General features: G+C 45.0%; 1 protein-coding gene across 2 annotated transcripts in view; it reads left to right on the plus strand.

Moving 5' to 3' along the window:
• ARHGEF12 (Rho guanine nucleotide exchange factor 12) overlaps positions 1-17646 on the plus strand; it is a 216996-nt gene that overhangs the window by 55816 nt on the left and 143534 nt on the right. For both annotated transcript variants that reach the window (XM_044292558.1, XM_044292557.1), the window contains exons 5-6: positions 3968-4066; positions 8863-8912. In XM_044292558.1, the coding sequence (XP_044148493.1) occupies positions 3968-4066; positions 8863-8912 (149 nt within the window). The remainder of the gene's footprint in view (positions 1-3967; positions 4067-8862; positions 8913-17646) is intronic.

Consider the following 17646-nt stretch of genomic DNA (forward strand, 5'->3'; position numbering starts at 1 on the left):
AAGTCAATGGAGGACGGATCCGTTTTCTATTGTCATAGAAAACTGATCCGTCCCCATTGACTTACATTGTGTCTCAGAACGTCTTTTGGCTCGGTTTCGTCAGACGGACACCAAAACGCTGCAAGCTTCTACTACAGCATCTCAGCTCTGTACAGAAAAAAGGGCTCCATATTTTGAATAAAGACCAATTGAAAAAATTATTTTTAGCTCAACATTGCAATAATAAAAAAATGCTCCCACAGATGTACATAGCCTTTAAATAACTGTTTATGACCTTTTAGTAATTTAGAGATGAGGTCTATTTAGGCTCCTTTCACATCACCGTTTCTCCTTTCTGTTAACCGGCTCTGTTGAGGAGCAGGAGAACGGAAAGGACGGATTCTGAAGATAACTGAGTCCTAAAGCGTAACGAAGCCTAAAGATCCCATAGACTATAATGGGGTCCGTTCTGTGTCCGCTCAGAATATGATTATTGAGCGGAGACGAAAGTCCTGCATGCAGAACGGAAAGGAGAAACGGTTAGATGACCAGCACAAAGTGAAAGTAAAAAGTGCGATTCACACAGCTTTAAAAAACAAAAAAACAAAAAAGTTTTAAAACTGTTAACCCTTTGTGACAGAATGGCTCAGTTGAAAAAATTATTTTTAGCCCAAAATGAGTAAGGCTAGTTTTACATTAGCGGCAGGGGGGTCCGGCAGGCTGTGCCGGCGGGTGATCAGCCTGTCGGATCCTTCCTGCCGCTAGTTCTTGTGTGCTCCTGGACTGCCGCTCCGTCCCCATTGACTATAATGGGGACGGGGGCGATGTTCAGGCAGCGCACGGCAAGAGGCAGCTGTGCTGCCGCCGGAACTCCGCCCCCATTATAGTCAATGGGGACTGAGTCCGGGGGCACACGTGAACTAGCGGCAGGAAGGATACGACAGGCTGTTTACCAGCCGGACTCCCCTGCCGCTAATGTGAAAGTACCCTTAAATGCAATCATTAAAACAAGTGCCGTGAAGTTCTACAAAGCCTTTAAATCTGCAGGCAGATTCTAAAATGGATAATGTTGCCATAATGTTGGACAACACATGGGACACCATCCCCGATTGCAGCAGTGATGTCACTTTGTCAACACGTGACCACTGCAGCCAATCGCTGACCTCAGCAGTGTACTGATGAGGCCTGTGATTGGCTGCAGTGGTCACATGACTGCCCACAATGTTGAGCTGAGGCGCGTCTTGTTTTCATTGATAATCCCCGTGATGTTTCTACAAATTCAGTTTATTGGACGTGATTTATAAGGGAAATACAGAAACAACCATCCTTCAGCGCAGACGAACCAACCAGTCGGAGGTAGCCAAAGTCTTCATCAAACGTTTTCACCTGAAGAAGGGGAAGTGTTCCCCTAAACGCGTTGGGTGAACGGTTTCCGAAAATAATAATAATAAAAAAAACGTTTGAAGACTTTGGCTACCTCTGACTGGATGGTTGTTTCTGTATTTGCATAACAATTCTCCGTGAGGTCCCAGGCGCACTCATATAAGAAGATCTACATCCGTGGCTGCACATCGGCCATTTTCTCTGGGAATTAAACTTTTCCCATCGCGTCTACAATAGGGTTGTGCCTATCATTTGCACAACCCTTTAAGGTGAGGCTCCGTTTGGAGTAATTTTTTATACGTTATATACGGTATTCACCGTATGGTGCGCTTTTTCTTTGTTTATTAAACAACGCATGAGAAGGTGATTTATAAGGGGGCCCGCAGGGGTCAAGGTAGCTGCTTTTGCTCTGACATTTGTCCACTATAAAGTATGGCGTAAAAGCAAAGCCTTGAAGTTGAATGAATTGTCTTTTAGACCTGTGACAAGATGGTGTCATGGCGCGGAACTTGGGAAGGGTACGAAAAATTATAAATGGTTGGCTACAGTTTTATCAATGGACGCCTTCTACTTACCAATGATTTATTTTTATTTTTCTGTGGGTGTAATATGATCTGTACATCTCTTGTATTGTCTTGAGCTTATTTTTATTTTTTTCAAAAATTCTCTCAAATCTATTACCAACAAATCAGGTTAGCGCTGTCACTATGCAAATTAAAATAAATTGCTTGCACTTTGCTTTCTGCTGCCTGCCTCCGTTTACCTTGTGAATGAGCAGTATACAGTAAAGGTTTCCTTAATGCTATAAGGGTCTATTCACACATCGTGATCAAGTCTCATTTTTTGCAAAAATAAATCGATTTGTCCACAACATATGAACGGACACTTTGTGTACAATTCCGTGGACATCACACTGCCGCAGAATCTGGGCAAAATGCTATGTGATCGTTAGGATGATTTTCTTGAATTATCTGTAAAGATAAAAGCTACTCCATGGGCAACAATCCGGATGGGGTGCAGCTTTGTAATGTAGATCCCACCCACAGGACTTGTTGAGTGAGTCTTTGTCCCTATGACACTGGCTGACCTGTTACATGTGCACTTGGCAGCTGAAGACATCTGTGTTGGTCCCATGTTCATATGTGCTCTTATGGCTGAGAAAAATGATGTTTTATTATATGCAAATGAGCCTCTAGGAGTAACGGGGGCGTTGCCATTGCACCTAGAGACTCTGCTCTCTCTGCAACTGCTGTGCCCTCTCCACTTTGATTTACAGGTCCAGGCAGTGAAATCATCATCTTGCCTGCCTGGCCTTATCATTCAAAGTGCAGAGGGCGCAGCAGTTGCAGAGAGATCTGAGCTTCGAAGTGTAACGTCAACGCCCCCGTTGCTCCTAGAGCTTCATTTGCATATACTTAAACATCATGTTTCTCAGCAATGTGGGCACATATGAACATGGGACCAACACAGATGTCTTCAGCTGCCAAGTGCACATGTAACTGGTCAGCCAGGGTCATAGGTACAAAACTGCTGACAGATGCCATTTAAAGGCCCCATGGTTCTCATGACCCAAACACACAACATTAAATCCACAGTCGGATACACATTTGAAATCCGGGCATGTGCCATTACTGGTTAGTCAGGTCTACTCCATAGAGAAGCTGTCCAATCTTGCCCCCATTCATATGATATCTATGGGTACCTTTAAAACGGATCTGTCATCACACTATGCTGCCCTATGTAATGACCGCTATGGGCCAGTTCCAGTCTCCACAGAAAACCTGACTGTTTAAGAGCGTTAATAGCCAGAAACCCTTTAAGAAAAAGCAGACTGGATCTGTACAAAATGGAAAATGATCCGACAAAATTGTCTGATAATTCCATCCAATTGTATTTTTGGCTTTCCTTGGGCTTTGGAATGAAGCAGCGATGGGACCACGGAAAGGCGAGTGGCGTTTTTTATGTTCAAAGCCACAGATTAGGACCCCAAGGGTCTTCTCCAAGGCCGGTCAATCCCTTTAAGGAACACAGTATAAAAATAAAAGCAAAAAACAAGAATAAAAAAAAAAAAAAAACACCCTAGAAAAGTTCCTTAATCTAATCGCCGCTGTTTTTCTTGACCTGGCTGGTACCGTAGACAATGATGAATAAGCGAATTCTGTTACTGCCAGTCTTTTTTTATTTTTTAAACCATAAGCCTAAATATTCTTAAGGGAAAATTATGGCTATACATATGAAAAGAAACCTAAAAATAATGTCGCTAACCCAAGAAAATATAAAACTTATAGTTGTTGAACGGGCCTGTGAAAAACGGCTAAACTGTGTCTGGTCCTGAAGACCAAAATGACCCTGGTCCTCAACTAGTTAAAGCCCACTGATTACCGCATGCTATAGAGCTGGAGGTGCGATGTACCTTTGTCTGTTCCACCTACCTGACCAGAACTCTGACCAGTTACCAGGAAGTCTTGGCGACAGATTCACTTCACAAGTCTTGACCTTTCCTTTGTCGTGGAGCTTCTCGTGTAGCTTTTATCTTCTGACGCTTGGTCTTCCAGTCTTGTTCCTCAGCCCCCGTTGTGTAATGCTGTGACTCTTCTCGGTGCAGGTTTAGTTCAGCGCTGTGTGATCATCCAGAGAGACGAGAATGGCTTTGGGCTGACGGTCAGCGGTGATAACCCTGTGTTTGTTCAGTCGGTGAAGGAAGGTAAGTGCCCCGACCTATCTTTACTCTCCTCATTCGTATTTCTGATTATGATGCTAGTGGCAGATATTGTTCCTTTCACATACGCCTGGGGATATCGTTATTTTATGAAGAGGAGAAGATGCTGTCAGGTTAGGCCTTATTCACATCTCTGTGATGAAACCTGTGAAGAATCCGTGTGTCCATTTTTTTGGCCACGTGTTATCAGTCTTCCACGGACACTGCACAGCTGAAAATAAGATTTTCAGAGCGTCTCCTATAAATGGGCCGTGAAAGACGGACAGGGTCCATGTTGGGTCCGTGTTTTTATACGGACCCATAGACTATTAAGGGCGTGATGGATCCGTAAGTATGTGCTTCCATTCTGAACCCATGGACTCGCGAACCGTGCTAAAACACACATTAAAATGAATGGCTACATGTGCTGTCTGTGGAGAACGGACTGCAGAACTGATACATGTGCATGAGGCCATATCCATATGCAAATGAGCAGTTACAGGGGTTGTCAGGGTTCAGAGCTGACCCCCTGATATGAGCTGAATCGTGCACAACAAAGGCTTTTTCTGGAGATCCGGTGATGTACCGGGCTCTCGATGGGTAAGCTAGCAGGGGGCTTCCGCCTAGCAGTGAGCTCAGTGATGTCATGGCACTAATGGGCGGGCCTTAGCGCTGCCCTAGCCTGTAAAACGGCTGGGGCAGCGCTAAAGCCCACCCATTAGTGCCTGTGACGTCACTGGGAACACTGCTAGGATCAAGCCTCTGTAAAAAAGAAAAAATATCTAAAAAAACAGTCCTTGCCCTGCGCGATACAGTGAAAACGGAGATGTGTCCAGGTTCAGCTCTGAATCCAGACAATCCCTTTCAGTGCACCGAGGGTGGGTCCAAGCAACACTGTGCACCCTTGCCCTCCTGCCAGCCTCTCCCTCTCCTTGATTGACAGGACCAGATGAGATGAGTATGTAGGAACCTGTCTCTATCAGTCAAGGGGGGGGGGGGGGGGGGCTGGCAGAGGAGCAGGAGTGCACAGTGACTTAGACCCACCCTCCAAAAAACGATTATATATATATGTGTGTGTGTGTGTGTGTGTGTGTGTGTGTGTGTGTATATATGGTTTTTTTTTACACAATAAAAAGCACACAGAGCTATGGGGACTGGGTATTGTGGATGTGCTAGCGGCCATCTAGCAACCCATGTCCTCGGCTCTATACACAAAATACCGGTGACAGGTTCCCTTTAACTGCTAATTTGCATATGAATTAAAAGCACTTTTTCCTCCAGAATGAAGCAACGGACCGTTAAGTGAGAGATATCATTAGGTTCATCTTATCTAGCCCTACAAGGCATGGTGCCTGGTTTATCGTGGAATTTCCTGCTGACAGGTTCCCTTTAGGACATAATATTTTCTTCCTTAGAACAGAAATCTGATTTATTGTCCACGCCTTCAAAATCGGGACCTTTTTGTTGAGATTTGCAGTTAGTGAGCAGACCTCTGCTATTAGTGTGAGTAATGAAGGCGATGGTGTGCACTCTCATTAGTTCCTCTCTGATATACGTCCTAATAGGTGCTTAGTAGGAGATGAATGGACGTTTATGGCCGCAGGCTCAGTCTAGAGGGTCCTCCAGGAGTCTCTAGACATAATCATAAATCCCAATGTGAACTCAATTACAATTTGGTCCCTGAACGCCATTCTTGGCACCACGGGGATCGTCTGCTTCTGCCTTGTTCATAAATCTCGAGCTTAATTATAAGATGAAGTTGTCTTAAAGGGGTTATCCAGTATCTACAATAGCCCCCCCCCCCCCCCCCCATGTGCCGGGACCCTCCGTGGGAATAAACTTACCCCGCTCCCCGCGGTGCTCCTGGTCCCTGCACCGCCGCTACTGCTTCTCCCTGTACATGGATGAAAGCATCTGGTGTCGGGGGGAGCAGCCAATGGCAGACGGGGACGAGCCTCTCCAGCGTCACCCGCGGTGCCTAGGAGGTTCATCCCCGCCTGCCATTGGCTGCTCCCCCCCCCGACACCGGATGTTTTCATCTGTCAACAGGGAGAAGAGGCAGTGCAGGGACCAGGAGAACCGCGAGGTATGTATATTCTCATGGAGGGGCCCGACACATGGGGGGGGCTGTTATAGATACTGGATAACTCCTTTAAAGGGTAAAGAGCTGAGGACATGGGTTGCTAGATGGCCACTAGCATATCCACAATACCCAGTCCCCATAGCTCTGTGTGCTTTTATTGTGTAAAAAAAAATAAAGATTTGATAGATATGCAAATTAACCTGAGATGAGTCAGGGACAGGACTCATCTCAGGTTAATTTGCATATGTATCAAATCGTTTTGTTTTTTTTACACAATAAAAGCACACAGAGCTATGGGGACTGGGTATTGCCGATGTGTTAGCGGCGATCTAGCAACCCATGTCCTCAGCTCTATAGGCAAAATCCCGGTGACAGGTTCGCTTTAAAGGGAACCTATCAGCGTGGTGGTGGTTTCTAAGGGGGTGTGTGCACACGGTGGATTCTTCTGTCAGGAATATCTGCTGTGGAATCCGCTGCAGAAATCCAAGGCTGACCCTCTGATTACGGTCACAAGTTTGCAGTTGTGCATGCCATGGATCTTCACGTGGTTTTGGCCCCTTTCAATGGAGGTTTCTGCATAAGAACACAGAACACACATATTTTTTTTATATTAAATTTTGAATTTAAAATATGATCATGGAAAAATCTGTGCCATATTAAAGGGAACATGTCATAAGAAAAGGGCCTATTGTTTAAATCACTTTTAACGTTTAACATATTTATTAATTTTCCATGTCTTTACATTTCAACAAAAAACATAAAATCCTGCAGTTTTTGCATGGACCACTAAGCCTAATAATAGGCGCTACTACTTGGCCTGTACAGAAGACTTTACTGCAGTTATCTGCTAATCTGTAATTCTTATCCTACCTGTAATGATATCACCCCTGTGTACAGATAAGACAGGATCCTCCATTCACAATAAGCAATTATCAGATCTTCTCTATTCTTCCCTTGTACAATGACCTCTGCACAGGTCACAGAGCATGCCCAGAAGACTCTCCTATAGAGGTCAGTGGGGTCTCCTCCTGACCATGGTGTCTGTGGACCATGGGGCTGCCGCAAATCAATGCTTCCTAAATGCTGTTAACAACAGCTCAGGCAATATGGCCGCCCCCATAATCATGTTCAGGAAATAGAATAAAAAGAGTGCATAGTGCCACCTATATATTTTTATTATTATTATAATTTTTTTTTTTTTTTTTGTGGTCTGCTGCCCCTGCATTCACGGAGACCCCCGCTGATCTCTAGATCCAGGAGTCTGAAGGGCTCACTGCAGAGTGCGGTAGTGAAGGCGGCCGATAGACTATTGAGGCCGTCCGCAGTATCGAGGTGCTCCTCCTCCTCACTGCTGAGCGCTTGAGACTCCTCATTATAGATATCAGTGGGGGGCTCACCGCTGGGACCCCCACTAAATTTCACTACACAGCAGGGAAGCAAGTGCGGATGCGATGCGTTTTTCACTGGTTGCTAGGAGATGTTGTTTGTAAACCTTTTTTTTTTTTTTTTTTTATCACGCTCGTGAAAAAACGCTTAAAAATGCATTGCACCCGCATGAAAAAAACTGAACGCAATCGCAACAAAACTGACTGAACTTGCTTGCAAAATGGTGCGAGTTTCACTAAACGCATCCGGACGTAATCCATCACGCTCGTGTGAAAGAGGCCTAATGCCTAATTTTAAGCCGTTTCTAGTGGTGATTTATGAGTTTACTGACCCCTCTGGAGAGACCAAACCAATATCAAACTGCAACCTTGGCGCCACTCTTGAATTAACTGAGCTATCCAGTCAAGTCCGTCAATTGGCCCTTGTTTAGTAAGGCTCCGTTTTTGTTGGCATCATTGCTGCCTTTATCACCGGAGCCATGACAATTATGGTATAACAGATCCTGGTGGATCTTTGGGTCCGCCTAGTTTCCTTCTTTTTGGTGTTTTTTTCTCGAAATAACGCAGCAGACTACACTATTTTTGCTGTCATAATTATTGTTGAGCGAAGCGAGCTTCGTATGCTTCATCCGAAGTCGCTTCGTTCAAAACTTCGGAATAATACTGTTCGGAGATTCGTCTCCGTACAGCATTAGAATGTATGGGCTCCGATGAGCCGAAGTTATTCACGAAGTCGCGCGTGACTTCGTTGAATAACTTCGGTAGTTGATTTTGAAACCAAACTCTGCTTCGGTTCTCAGGTACTGGTTGGAACAGAAGCTGAGTTCGGTTTCAAGTTTTAAAGTGGTTTTCACTTTAAAAATTCTTAATAAATATGAGACTTCGTGAATAACTTTGGCTCATCAGAGCCCATACATTCTAAGGCTACATGCACACGGCTGTTGTTCTGGTCCGCATCCGAGCTGCAGTTTTTGCGGCTCGGATGCGGACCTATTCACTTCAACGGGGCCCCAAAAGATGCAGACAGCACTCCGTTTTGCGGACAAGAATAGGCAGTAATATTAATGGCTCTCCGTGCAGTTCTGCAAATTTGCGGACCGCAAAACACACAATGGTCATGTGCATATCGCCTAATACTGTACGGAGACGAATCTCCTTACAGTATTATTCCAAAGTTTTGAACCAAATGACTTCGGATGAAGCATTAGTCATAATGTGACTCACCGATAACATGATCACACAGTATGTCACTACAATAAACTAGATAATGTAAAAGAGAATGATAGATGAAAGCGGTAAATTGTCTTTATTAAATGTTTGCGGTTCACTTGCAGATGGAGCGGCCATGCGGGCTGGGGTGCAGACGGGAGATCGCATCATTAAGGTAAAATACACTTCTCCTGTACTGGTTTCTACCAAGTTATATATGTATAGCTTGCCTTGGGGCATACTTTTAACGATAGTACCTTTTACTACCCCCAACACTATATATATATATATGTACAGTCCTGATCAAAAGTTTAAGACCACTTGAAAAATGGCAAAAAATCTTATTTTACATTGTTGGATCTTAACAAGGTTCCAAGTAGAGCTTCAACATGCAACAAGAAGAAATGGGAGTGAGACAAAACATTTTTCGAGCATTTAATTAATTGAAAATAACGAATAAACTGAAACAGGCTGTTTTTCAGCTGATCCAAATTTTAGGACCACATGCCTTTAAAGGGATTCTGTCACCTCCCCTCAGCCAAAAAACGATTTAAAAGCAGCCATGCAGCACAGCTTACCTGGATTAGGCTGTGCTCTTTTATCTTGAAATCCGTCCAGCAGTTACTTCAAAAAACGACTTTGATCAATAAGGAAATGCGTCCTGAAGGTGCCCAGAGGGGCGTTTTTTTCTTCTTAGTGAGCCCAGTACCGCCCCTCTTTCAGTGCCCAGCCCGCCTTCCTTGTACTTTCTAACCGCCGCCCCCAGCCTGCCACAGCCTCCCCTCCCTCTCCTCCCCCTCCCTCACGCCGAACGAAGTCTCGCACAGGCGCAGTTCCCACTGAGGGCTGCGCCTGTGCGATCATCAGGAGACTGAGGGCGGCAGCTTCATCTTCGTCACTGGGCATGCGCCGAGCCCAGTGACGTCCGATGCTCGCTCTTCCCTGCTGACTGAGGGAAGAGCGAGCATCGGACGTCACTGGGCTCGGCGCATGCCCAGTGACGAGGATGAAGCTGCCGCCCTCAGTCTCCTGATGATCGCACAGGCGCAGCCCTCAGTGGGTACTGCGCCTGTGCGAGAGTTCGTTCGGCGTGAGGGAGGGGGAGGAGAGGGAGGGGAGGCTGTGGCAGGCTGGGGGCGGCGGTTAGACTGTACAAGGAAGGCGGGCTGGGCACTGAAAGAGGGGCGGTACTGGGCTCACTAAGAAGAAAAAAACGCCCCTCTGGGCACCTTCAGGACGCATTTCCTTATTGATCAAAGTCGTTTTTTGAAGTAACTGCTGGACGGATTTCAAGATAAAAGAGCACAGCCTAATCCAGGTAAGCTGTGCTTCATGGCTGCTTTTAAATCGTTTTTTGGCTGAGGAAAAAGCCAATTATGTGCAAAGATGTGGATTCATTGTCATTTTCTGTCAGGTAGTGACACGTTGTGATGGCAAAGGCAAGAAAACTCGTCCTTTTTGAACGTGGTCGGGTTGTTGAACTGCATAAGCAGGGTCTCTCACAGCGCGCTATCGCTGCTGAGGTGGGACGCAGTAAGACAGTCATTTGGAATTTCTTAAATGAGCCTGAGGGTTATGGAACAAAAGTCAAGTGGAAGACCCCAAAAAATGTCATCAGCACTGAGCCGGAGGATCCAATTGGCTGTCCTTCAAGACACTGGACGATCCTCAACCCAAATTAAGGCCCTTACTGGTGCTGGCTGCAGCCCCATAACCATCAGACGGCATCTGAGACTGAAGGGCTTCAAAAACAAAAAAAAGTCTTCAAAGACCTCGTCTCCTTGAACGCCACAGAACTGCTCGTTTGGACTTTGCAAGAGAGCAGCAAACATGGGGCATTCAAAGGTGGAAGAAAGTTTTATTCTCTGATGAGAAAAAATTTAACCTTGATGGTCCTGATGGTTTCCAACGTTACTGGCATGACAAGCAGATCCCACCTGAGATGTTTTCTATGCGCCACAGTGGAGGGGGCGCCATAATGGTCTGGGGTGCTTTTTCCTTCAGTGGAACAATGGAGCTCCAGGAAGTGCAGGGGTGTCAAACGGGTGCTGGCTATGTCCAGATGTTGCAGAGAGCATTCATCATGACTGAGGGCCCTCGTCTGTGTGGTAACGACAGGGTTTTTCAACAGGACAACGCTACAGTACACAATGCCCGCAGGACAAGGGACTTCTTCCAGGAGAACATCATCACTCTTTTGGCCCATCCTGCGTGTTCCCCTGATCTAAATCCAATTGAGAACCTTTGGGGATGGATGGCAAGGGAAGTTTACAAAAATGGACAACAGTTCCAGACAGTAGATGGCCTTCGTGCGGCCGTCTTCACCACTTGGAGAAATGTTCTCACTCACCTCATGGAAACGCTTGCATCAAGCATGTCGAAACGAATTTTGGAAGTGATCAACAATAACGGCGGAGCTACTCATTACTGAGTTCTTGTTTGGAAGTTGGATTTCTTTTGGAGGTGTGGTCCTAAACTTTTGATCAGCTTAAAAACAACCTGTTTCAGTTTATTCGTTTTCATTAAATTGAATGCTCAAAAAATGTTTTGTCTCACTCCCATTTCTTCTTGTTACATGTTGAAGCTCTACTTGGAACCTTGTTAAGATCCAGCCATGCTAAATAGGATTTTTTGCCATTTTTCAAGTGGTCCTAAACTTTTGATCAGGACTGTATATATGTTAGTCCATTTATAAAAGTTCCCAGAAACATAGTTAAATGGAGTGTGTCAGCAGTTTTGACCATGCTAAATTGCTGGCAGCGCTAAGGAGGTGCTGGTGCGAGCAGTATAATCATACCTTCTGTAGAGCTTTATGATCAGGAGTAGTGTTAATATGAAGTTTTATTCTGACAGATTTTGCTCCTGCAAGTACCCAGGGTTGGACTTAAATGGCTTCGCTCACTTTAGGAAATAGCATTTATTATGCAGAGAAAGTTAATACCAGGCACTTACTAATGTATTGTGATTGTCCATATTGTCTCCTTTGCTGGCTGGATTCATTTTTCCATCACATTATACACTGCTCGTTTCCATGGTTATGACCACCCTGCAATCCATCAGCAATGGCTGTGCTTGGAAAAAAAAGCACCGGCCTATGTGAGCTACCACTTACCTGGCCACCAGAGAGGCCAGCACTTTTTTCTATAGTGTGTAAGCACGACCACCACTGATGGACTGCAGGGTGGTCGTAACCATGTATTATCATTATGCAGTAGAAAAATTATCAAGCAAGCAAAGGAATCAATATGGACAATCACAATACATTAGTCAGTGCCTTGTATTAACTTTCTCTACATGATAAATGCAATTTGCCGAAGGGACAAAACCCCTTTAACTGTCCTGCCTCTGCTCTGAGTGACAGCCGTACTTTTCTCCTGGAGGCTACAGCTGTCACGCAGAGGGGAGGGGCTTGGAAGCATCTTAATGCAGAGATCAGAGAGGACTTCAGAGTGAAGCCTTGTCCTGGTCACTTCCAGGAGCAGGATCTGGCAGAATAAAACTTCACATTCACACTACTCCTGATAAGAATATCACTGCAAAAGGCATGTTTGTACTGTTATCCTCAACCCCTCACTAGTGCTATCAGCAGTTTAGCACGGTCAGAAGTGCTGACAGATTCTGTGTAAGGTTATTGCATGATCTCGGTCCCATGTAATGCAGAATACTTGGGACATAGATGGAAAATAAAAAATAATGCAGACATAATTTTGCAATACGTGTGAAATAAGTTGGGCCACTTTTACATGCCTGGTCATCACTTTTTATTCTATCCTTGTGGTGTCAGACGCAATTCGTGGGAACATTTGGTATTTACTATTTGATAAACTTTCCAAGCTAATGACAATGACTCATATAGCCAGGACATTTATACCTTATGCTCCTTTTATTGAACTTCTAAAACTTGCCATAAAAATATTGCATGGATTCGTATATTGCATTTAACACCTGCTCTCGCCCGGCATCCTCACGGACATCTGTTACCAGCACCACGGCAGCACACCGCACCATCAACACAACATTTCGAGGGCACGCCCCCTTTGCCAAGCGCATACTCATTAGATTAATTCTGGTTGAGACTACTGTTTGTGGCCGGATCCGCCGATCATCACTTGTGAATTAGGCTACTTTAACATTAGCATTTTTGGCGGATTCGGCATGTATCTTCAAAAACGCTTCCGTTACCATAATACAACTGCATGCATCCGTCATGAACAGATCTGGTTGTATTATGTCTTTTATAGCCATGACGGATCCGTCTTGAACACCATTAGGGAACGGATCAGTTTTCTATTGTGTCAGAGAAAACTGATCCATCCCCATTGACTTACATTGTGTGTCAGGATGGATCCGTCTTGTTCTGCACCACATCGTGGACAGAAAAACGCTGCATATCGGAACAGAATGCATTCTGGTGCACTCCGTTTTATTCAGTTCAGTTTTGTCCCCATTGACAATGAATAGGGACAAAACTGAAGCATTTTCTTCCGCTATTGAGCTCCTATGGCGGATCTCAATAGCGGAATTGAAAATGCTAATGTGGAAGTAGCATTAGATGTTTGGCTGACGTTTTCTCCGCAGATGTCGGAGTTACGAAGGATTGGGCTGTCGAGTCTCAACATGCCTGGTCCTTTATTCTCTGGAAACAGTGGTGTCTAGCAGAAGCTCATTCTCATCTTCCCATAAAAAACACATGCACACTCAGCCAAAGCGACTGCGTATTTATGGGGAGGTCTAGAGGTACAGCTACTGACTATTGCAGTTTATGTAACAACCAGGTATATAAAGTATATGTGACTGTTTCTCATACTTGCCGGAACATCTATTTTGTGTATATTTCTTCCCTTTTATTGCATTGTACGCCATTATATAGTACTCTACCTCTATAGTTGCTCTACCTTTTCTTACATCCGTGCACTATTTTTCATAATACGGTGCACCTCTGTTACTATGTACACCTTTGGGGGCAATTTTTTTTTATTATTGCATTGTACTCATTTTGATCCTAAATAATTTTTTTAATTGGTCTTTATTAACCTGCTCAGGACCGCCGTACGCAGGATTGCGTCCTGCCGGCGGCCCTGCTCTTCTGGGTGGACGCATATACGCGTCCTCCCGCGAGAGCCGAGATTTCCTGTGAACGCGCGCACACAGGCGCGCGCGCTCACAGGAACGGAAGGTAAGCGAGTGGATATCCAGCCTGCCAGCGGCGATCGCTCGCTGGCAGGCTGGAGATGCGATTTTTTTAACCCCTAACAGGTATATTAGACGCTGTTTTGATAACAGCGTCTAATATACCGGCTACCTGGTCCTCTGGTGGTCCCTTTTGTTTGGATCGACCACCAGAGGACACAGGCAGCTCAGTAAAGTCGCACCAAACGCCACACTACACTACACTACACCACCCCCTGTCACTTATTAACCCTTTATGAACCACTGATCACCCCATATAGACTCCCTGATCACCCCCCTGTCATTGATCACCCCCCTGTCATTGATCACCCCCCTGTCATTGATCACCCCCCTGTCATTGATCACCCCCCTGTAAGGCTCCGTTCAGACGTCCGTATGATTTTTACGGATCCACGGATACATGGATCGGATCCGCAAAACGCATACGGACGTCTGAATGGAGCCTTACAGGGGGGTGATCAATGACGGAGGTGATCAGGGAGTCTATATGGGTGATCACCCCCCTGTCATTGATCACCCCCCTGTCATTGATCACCCCCTGTCATTGATCACCCCCCTGTCATTGATCACCCCCCCTGTAAGGCTCCATTCAGACATTTTTTTGGCCCAAGTTAGCGGAAATATATATTTTTTTTTTTGTTTGTTTTTTTCTTACAAAGTCTCATATTCCACTAACTTGTGTCAAAAAATAAAATCTCACATGAACTCACCATACCCCTCACGGAATCCAAATGCGTAAACATTTTTAGACATTTATATTCCAGACTTCTTCTCACGCTTTAGGGCCCCTAAAAAGCCAGGGCAGTATAAATACCCCACATGTGACCCCATTTCGGAAAGAAGACACCCCGAGGTATTCAGTGAGGGGCATATTGAGTCCATGAAAGATTGAAATTTTTGTCCCAAGTTAGCGGAAAGTGAGACTTTGTGAGAAAAAAACAAAAAAAAAAACAATTTCTGCTAACTTGTGCCTCGCCATGCCCCTCACGGAATACCTTGGGGTGTCTTCTTTCCAAAGTGGGGTCACATGTGGGGTATTTATACTGCCCTGGCATTCTAGGGGCCCGAAAGCGTGAGAAGAAGTCTGGGATCCAAATGTCTAAAAATGCCCTCCTAAAAGGAATTTGGGCCGCTTTGCGCATCTAGGCTGCAAAAAAGTGTCACACATCTGGTATCGCAGTACTCAGGAGAAGTTGGGGAATGTGTTTTGGGGTGTCATTTTACATATACCCATGCTGGGTGAGAGAAATATCTTGGTCAAATGCCAACTTTGTATAAAAAAATGGGAAAAGTTGTCTTTTGCCAAGATATTTCTCTCACCCAGTAAGGGTATATGTAAAATGACACCCCAAAACACATTCCCCAACTTCTCCTGAGTACGGCGATACCACATGTGTGACACTTTTTTGCAGCCAAGGTGGGCAAAGGGGCACACATTCCAAAGAGCACCTTTCGGATTTCACCGGCCATTTTTTACACATTTTGATTGCAAAGTACTTCTCACACATTTGGGCCCCTAAATTGCCAGGGCAGTATAACTACGCCACAAGTGACCCCATTTTGGAAAGAAGACACCCCAAGGTATTCCGTGAGGGGCACGGCGAGTTCCTAGAATTTTTTATTTTTTGTCGCAAGTTAGTGGAATATGAGACTTTGTAAGAAAAAAAAATATTAAAATAAAAATCATCATTTTCCGCTAACTTGTGACAAAAAATAAAAAGTTCTATGAACTCACTATGCCCATCAGCGAATACGTTAGGGTGTCTACTTTCCGAAATGGGGTCATTTGTGGGGGTTTTATACTGTCTGGACATTGTAGAACCTCAGGAAACATGACAGGTGCTCAGAAAGTCAGAGCTGCTTCAAAAAGCGGAAATTCACATTTTTGTACCATAGTTTGTAAACGCTATAACTTTTACCCAAACCATTTTTTTTTTGCCCAAACATTTTTTTTTTATCAAAGACATGTAGAACAATAAATTTTGCGAAAAATTTATATATGGATGTCGTTTTTTTTGCAAAATTTTACAGCTGAAAGTGAAAAATGTAATTTTTTTGCAAAAAAAATCGTTAAATTTTGATTAACAAAAAAAGTAAAAATGTCAGCAGCAATGAAATACCACCAAATGAAAGCTCCATTAGTGAGAAGAAAAGGAGGTAAAATTCATTTGGGTGGTAAGTTGCATGACCGAGCGATAAACGGTGAAAGTAGTGTAGTGCAGAAGTGTAAAAAGTGGCCTGGTCATGAAGGGGGTTTTAGCTAGCGGGGCTGAAGTGGTTAATAATATGGCATCCTTTTCTCTGTACAGAGCTGACATGCTCTAGTAGCAGCCTGTGAATTTTCTGGCTTTTCAGTCAGACCAGGAGCAGATGGACTCCTTATCTCTGCTCTCAGACCTCCTAAACACTCATTATAGCTCGGTTCTTGTCTTACTGATGAGAATGTGGCTTAAATAGGTGTTTATGACTTCTCAGTAGTTTAGAGATAAGGTTTATTAGATAAACTGCACAAAGTGACAGTAAAAGTACCAGTCACTCAGCTAGAAAAACAGTTAAAGGGGTTGTCCGAGTTCTGGAAAAAAAAATATATAGCATTGTAAATCTGTTGGTCAGCGATTATATAACTAAGCTAAGCAAGTTTTAGGCAAAAAATTTTCCTGGTTCTCTTCTGGCCCTTTGTTTACTTGCAATAAGAACAATCTGTGCCCCTCCCCCTGCACTGCTAAGGGAGTGAATAAGTACTGCCCTGAGTGACATGTCTGCCTGCTGGGAGACTCAGCAGCATGTTGTATGTGTAGAACTACAAGTCCCAGCTGTATAATGAAACTGCTAATACACACAGGATCTTCGCCCCTACCTGCAATGCTCTGCAGAACTTCTCTTTCAGCTCCTGTGCCCAGCATTTATCTCCTCACTGCCTGCAGCTACACAGTAAACACTTCAGCACTGAGTCTATGCAGCTGAAGGGGTAAAGAATCCTGGGAGAGAGCAATAAGCAGCAGCTGCAGTGCAGGGGGGCGTGGCCAGCACAGTGACCAATCTCTCAGGCTTGTGCACTATCATTATCAGAGCAGGGAGAGAAGCTGACATCACAGGTCATGTGACCCTCAGTAAGTCTGAGAAACCAGCCACTGGCGATAAAGTGAGTTAAAGGGCTTCTGTCACCCCCTAAAAGTTATTTTTCATTTTTGGGCTAATTAAAATCCTTATAGTGCGATTATTCAATATATAATGCTCTTACATTTTTCTGTGGCTTAGTTTCTTTAAAAACCGCACTTTTATAATATGTTAATTACCTGGCTACCAGCAAGTAGGGCGGTTACTTGCTGGTAGCCGCCGCATCCTCCTTTCAAAGTAACGCCCCCTCCTCCTGTTGATTGACACGGCCAGCGAGCGCTCTCCTCCTTCGGCTGGCCCTGTCTGCGTTCCAAATCTCGCGCCTGCGCTGTACCGGTCTTCAGTCGGCCGCTCCTTCCTCAGTGCGCCTGCGCCGGGTGTAGATGTGACGTCATCAGCGCAGACGTGGAGCAAAGTCCTCCTCTCAGTGCGCATGCGCCGACTGAAAACCGGTACGGCGCAGACGCGAGATTTGGAACGCAGACAGGGCCAGCCGAAGGAGGAGATCGCTCGCTGGCCCTGTCAATCAACAGGAGGAGGGGGTGTTATTTTGAAAGGGGGATGCGGCGGCTACCAGCAAGCAACCGCCCTACTTGCTGGTA

Source organism: Bufo gargarizans, chromosome 4, assembly GCF_014858855.1.
Source record: "Bufo gargarizans isolate SCDJY-AF-19 chromosome 4, ASM1485885v1, whole genome shotgun sequence".
In the NCBI taxonomy this organism is placed as follows: Eukaryota; Metazoa; Chordata; class Amphibia; order Anura; family Bufonidae; genus Bufo; species Bufo gargarizans.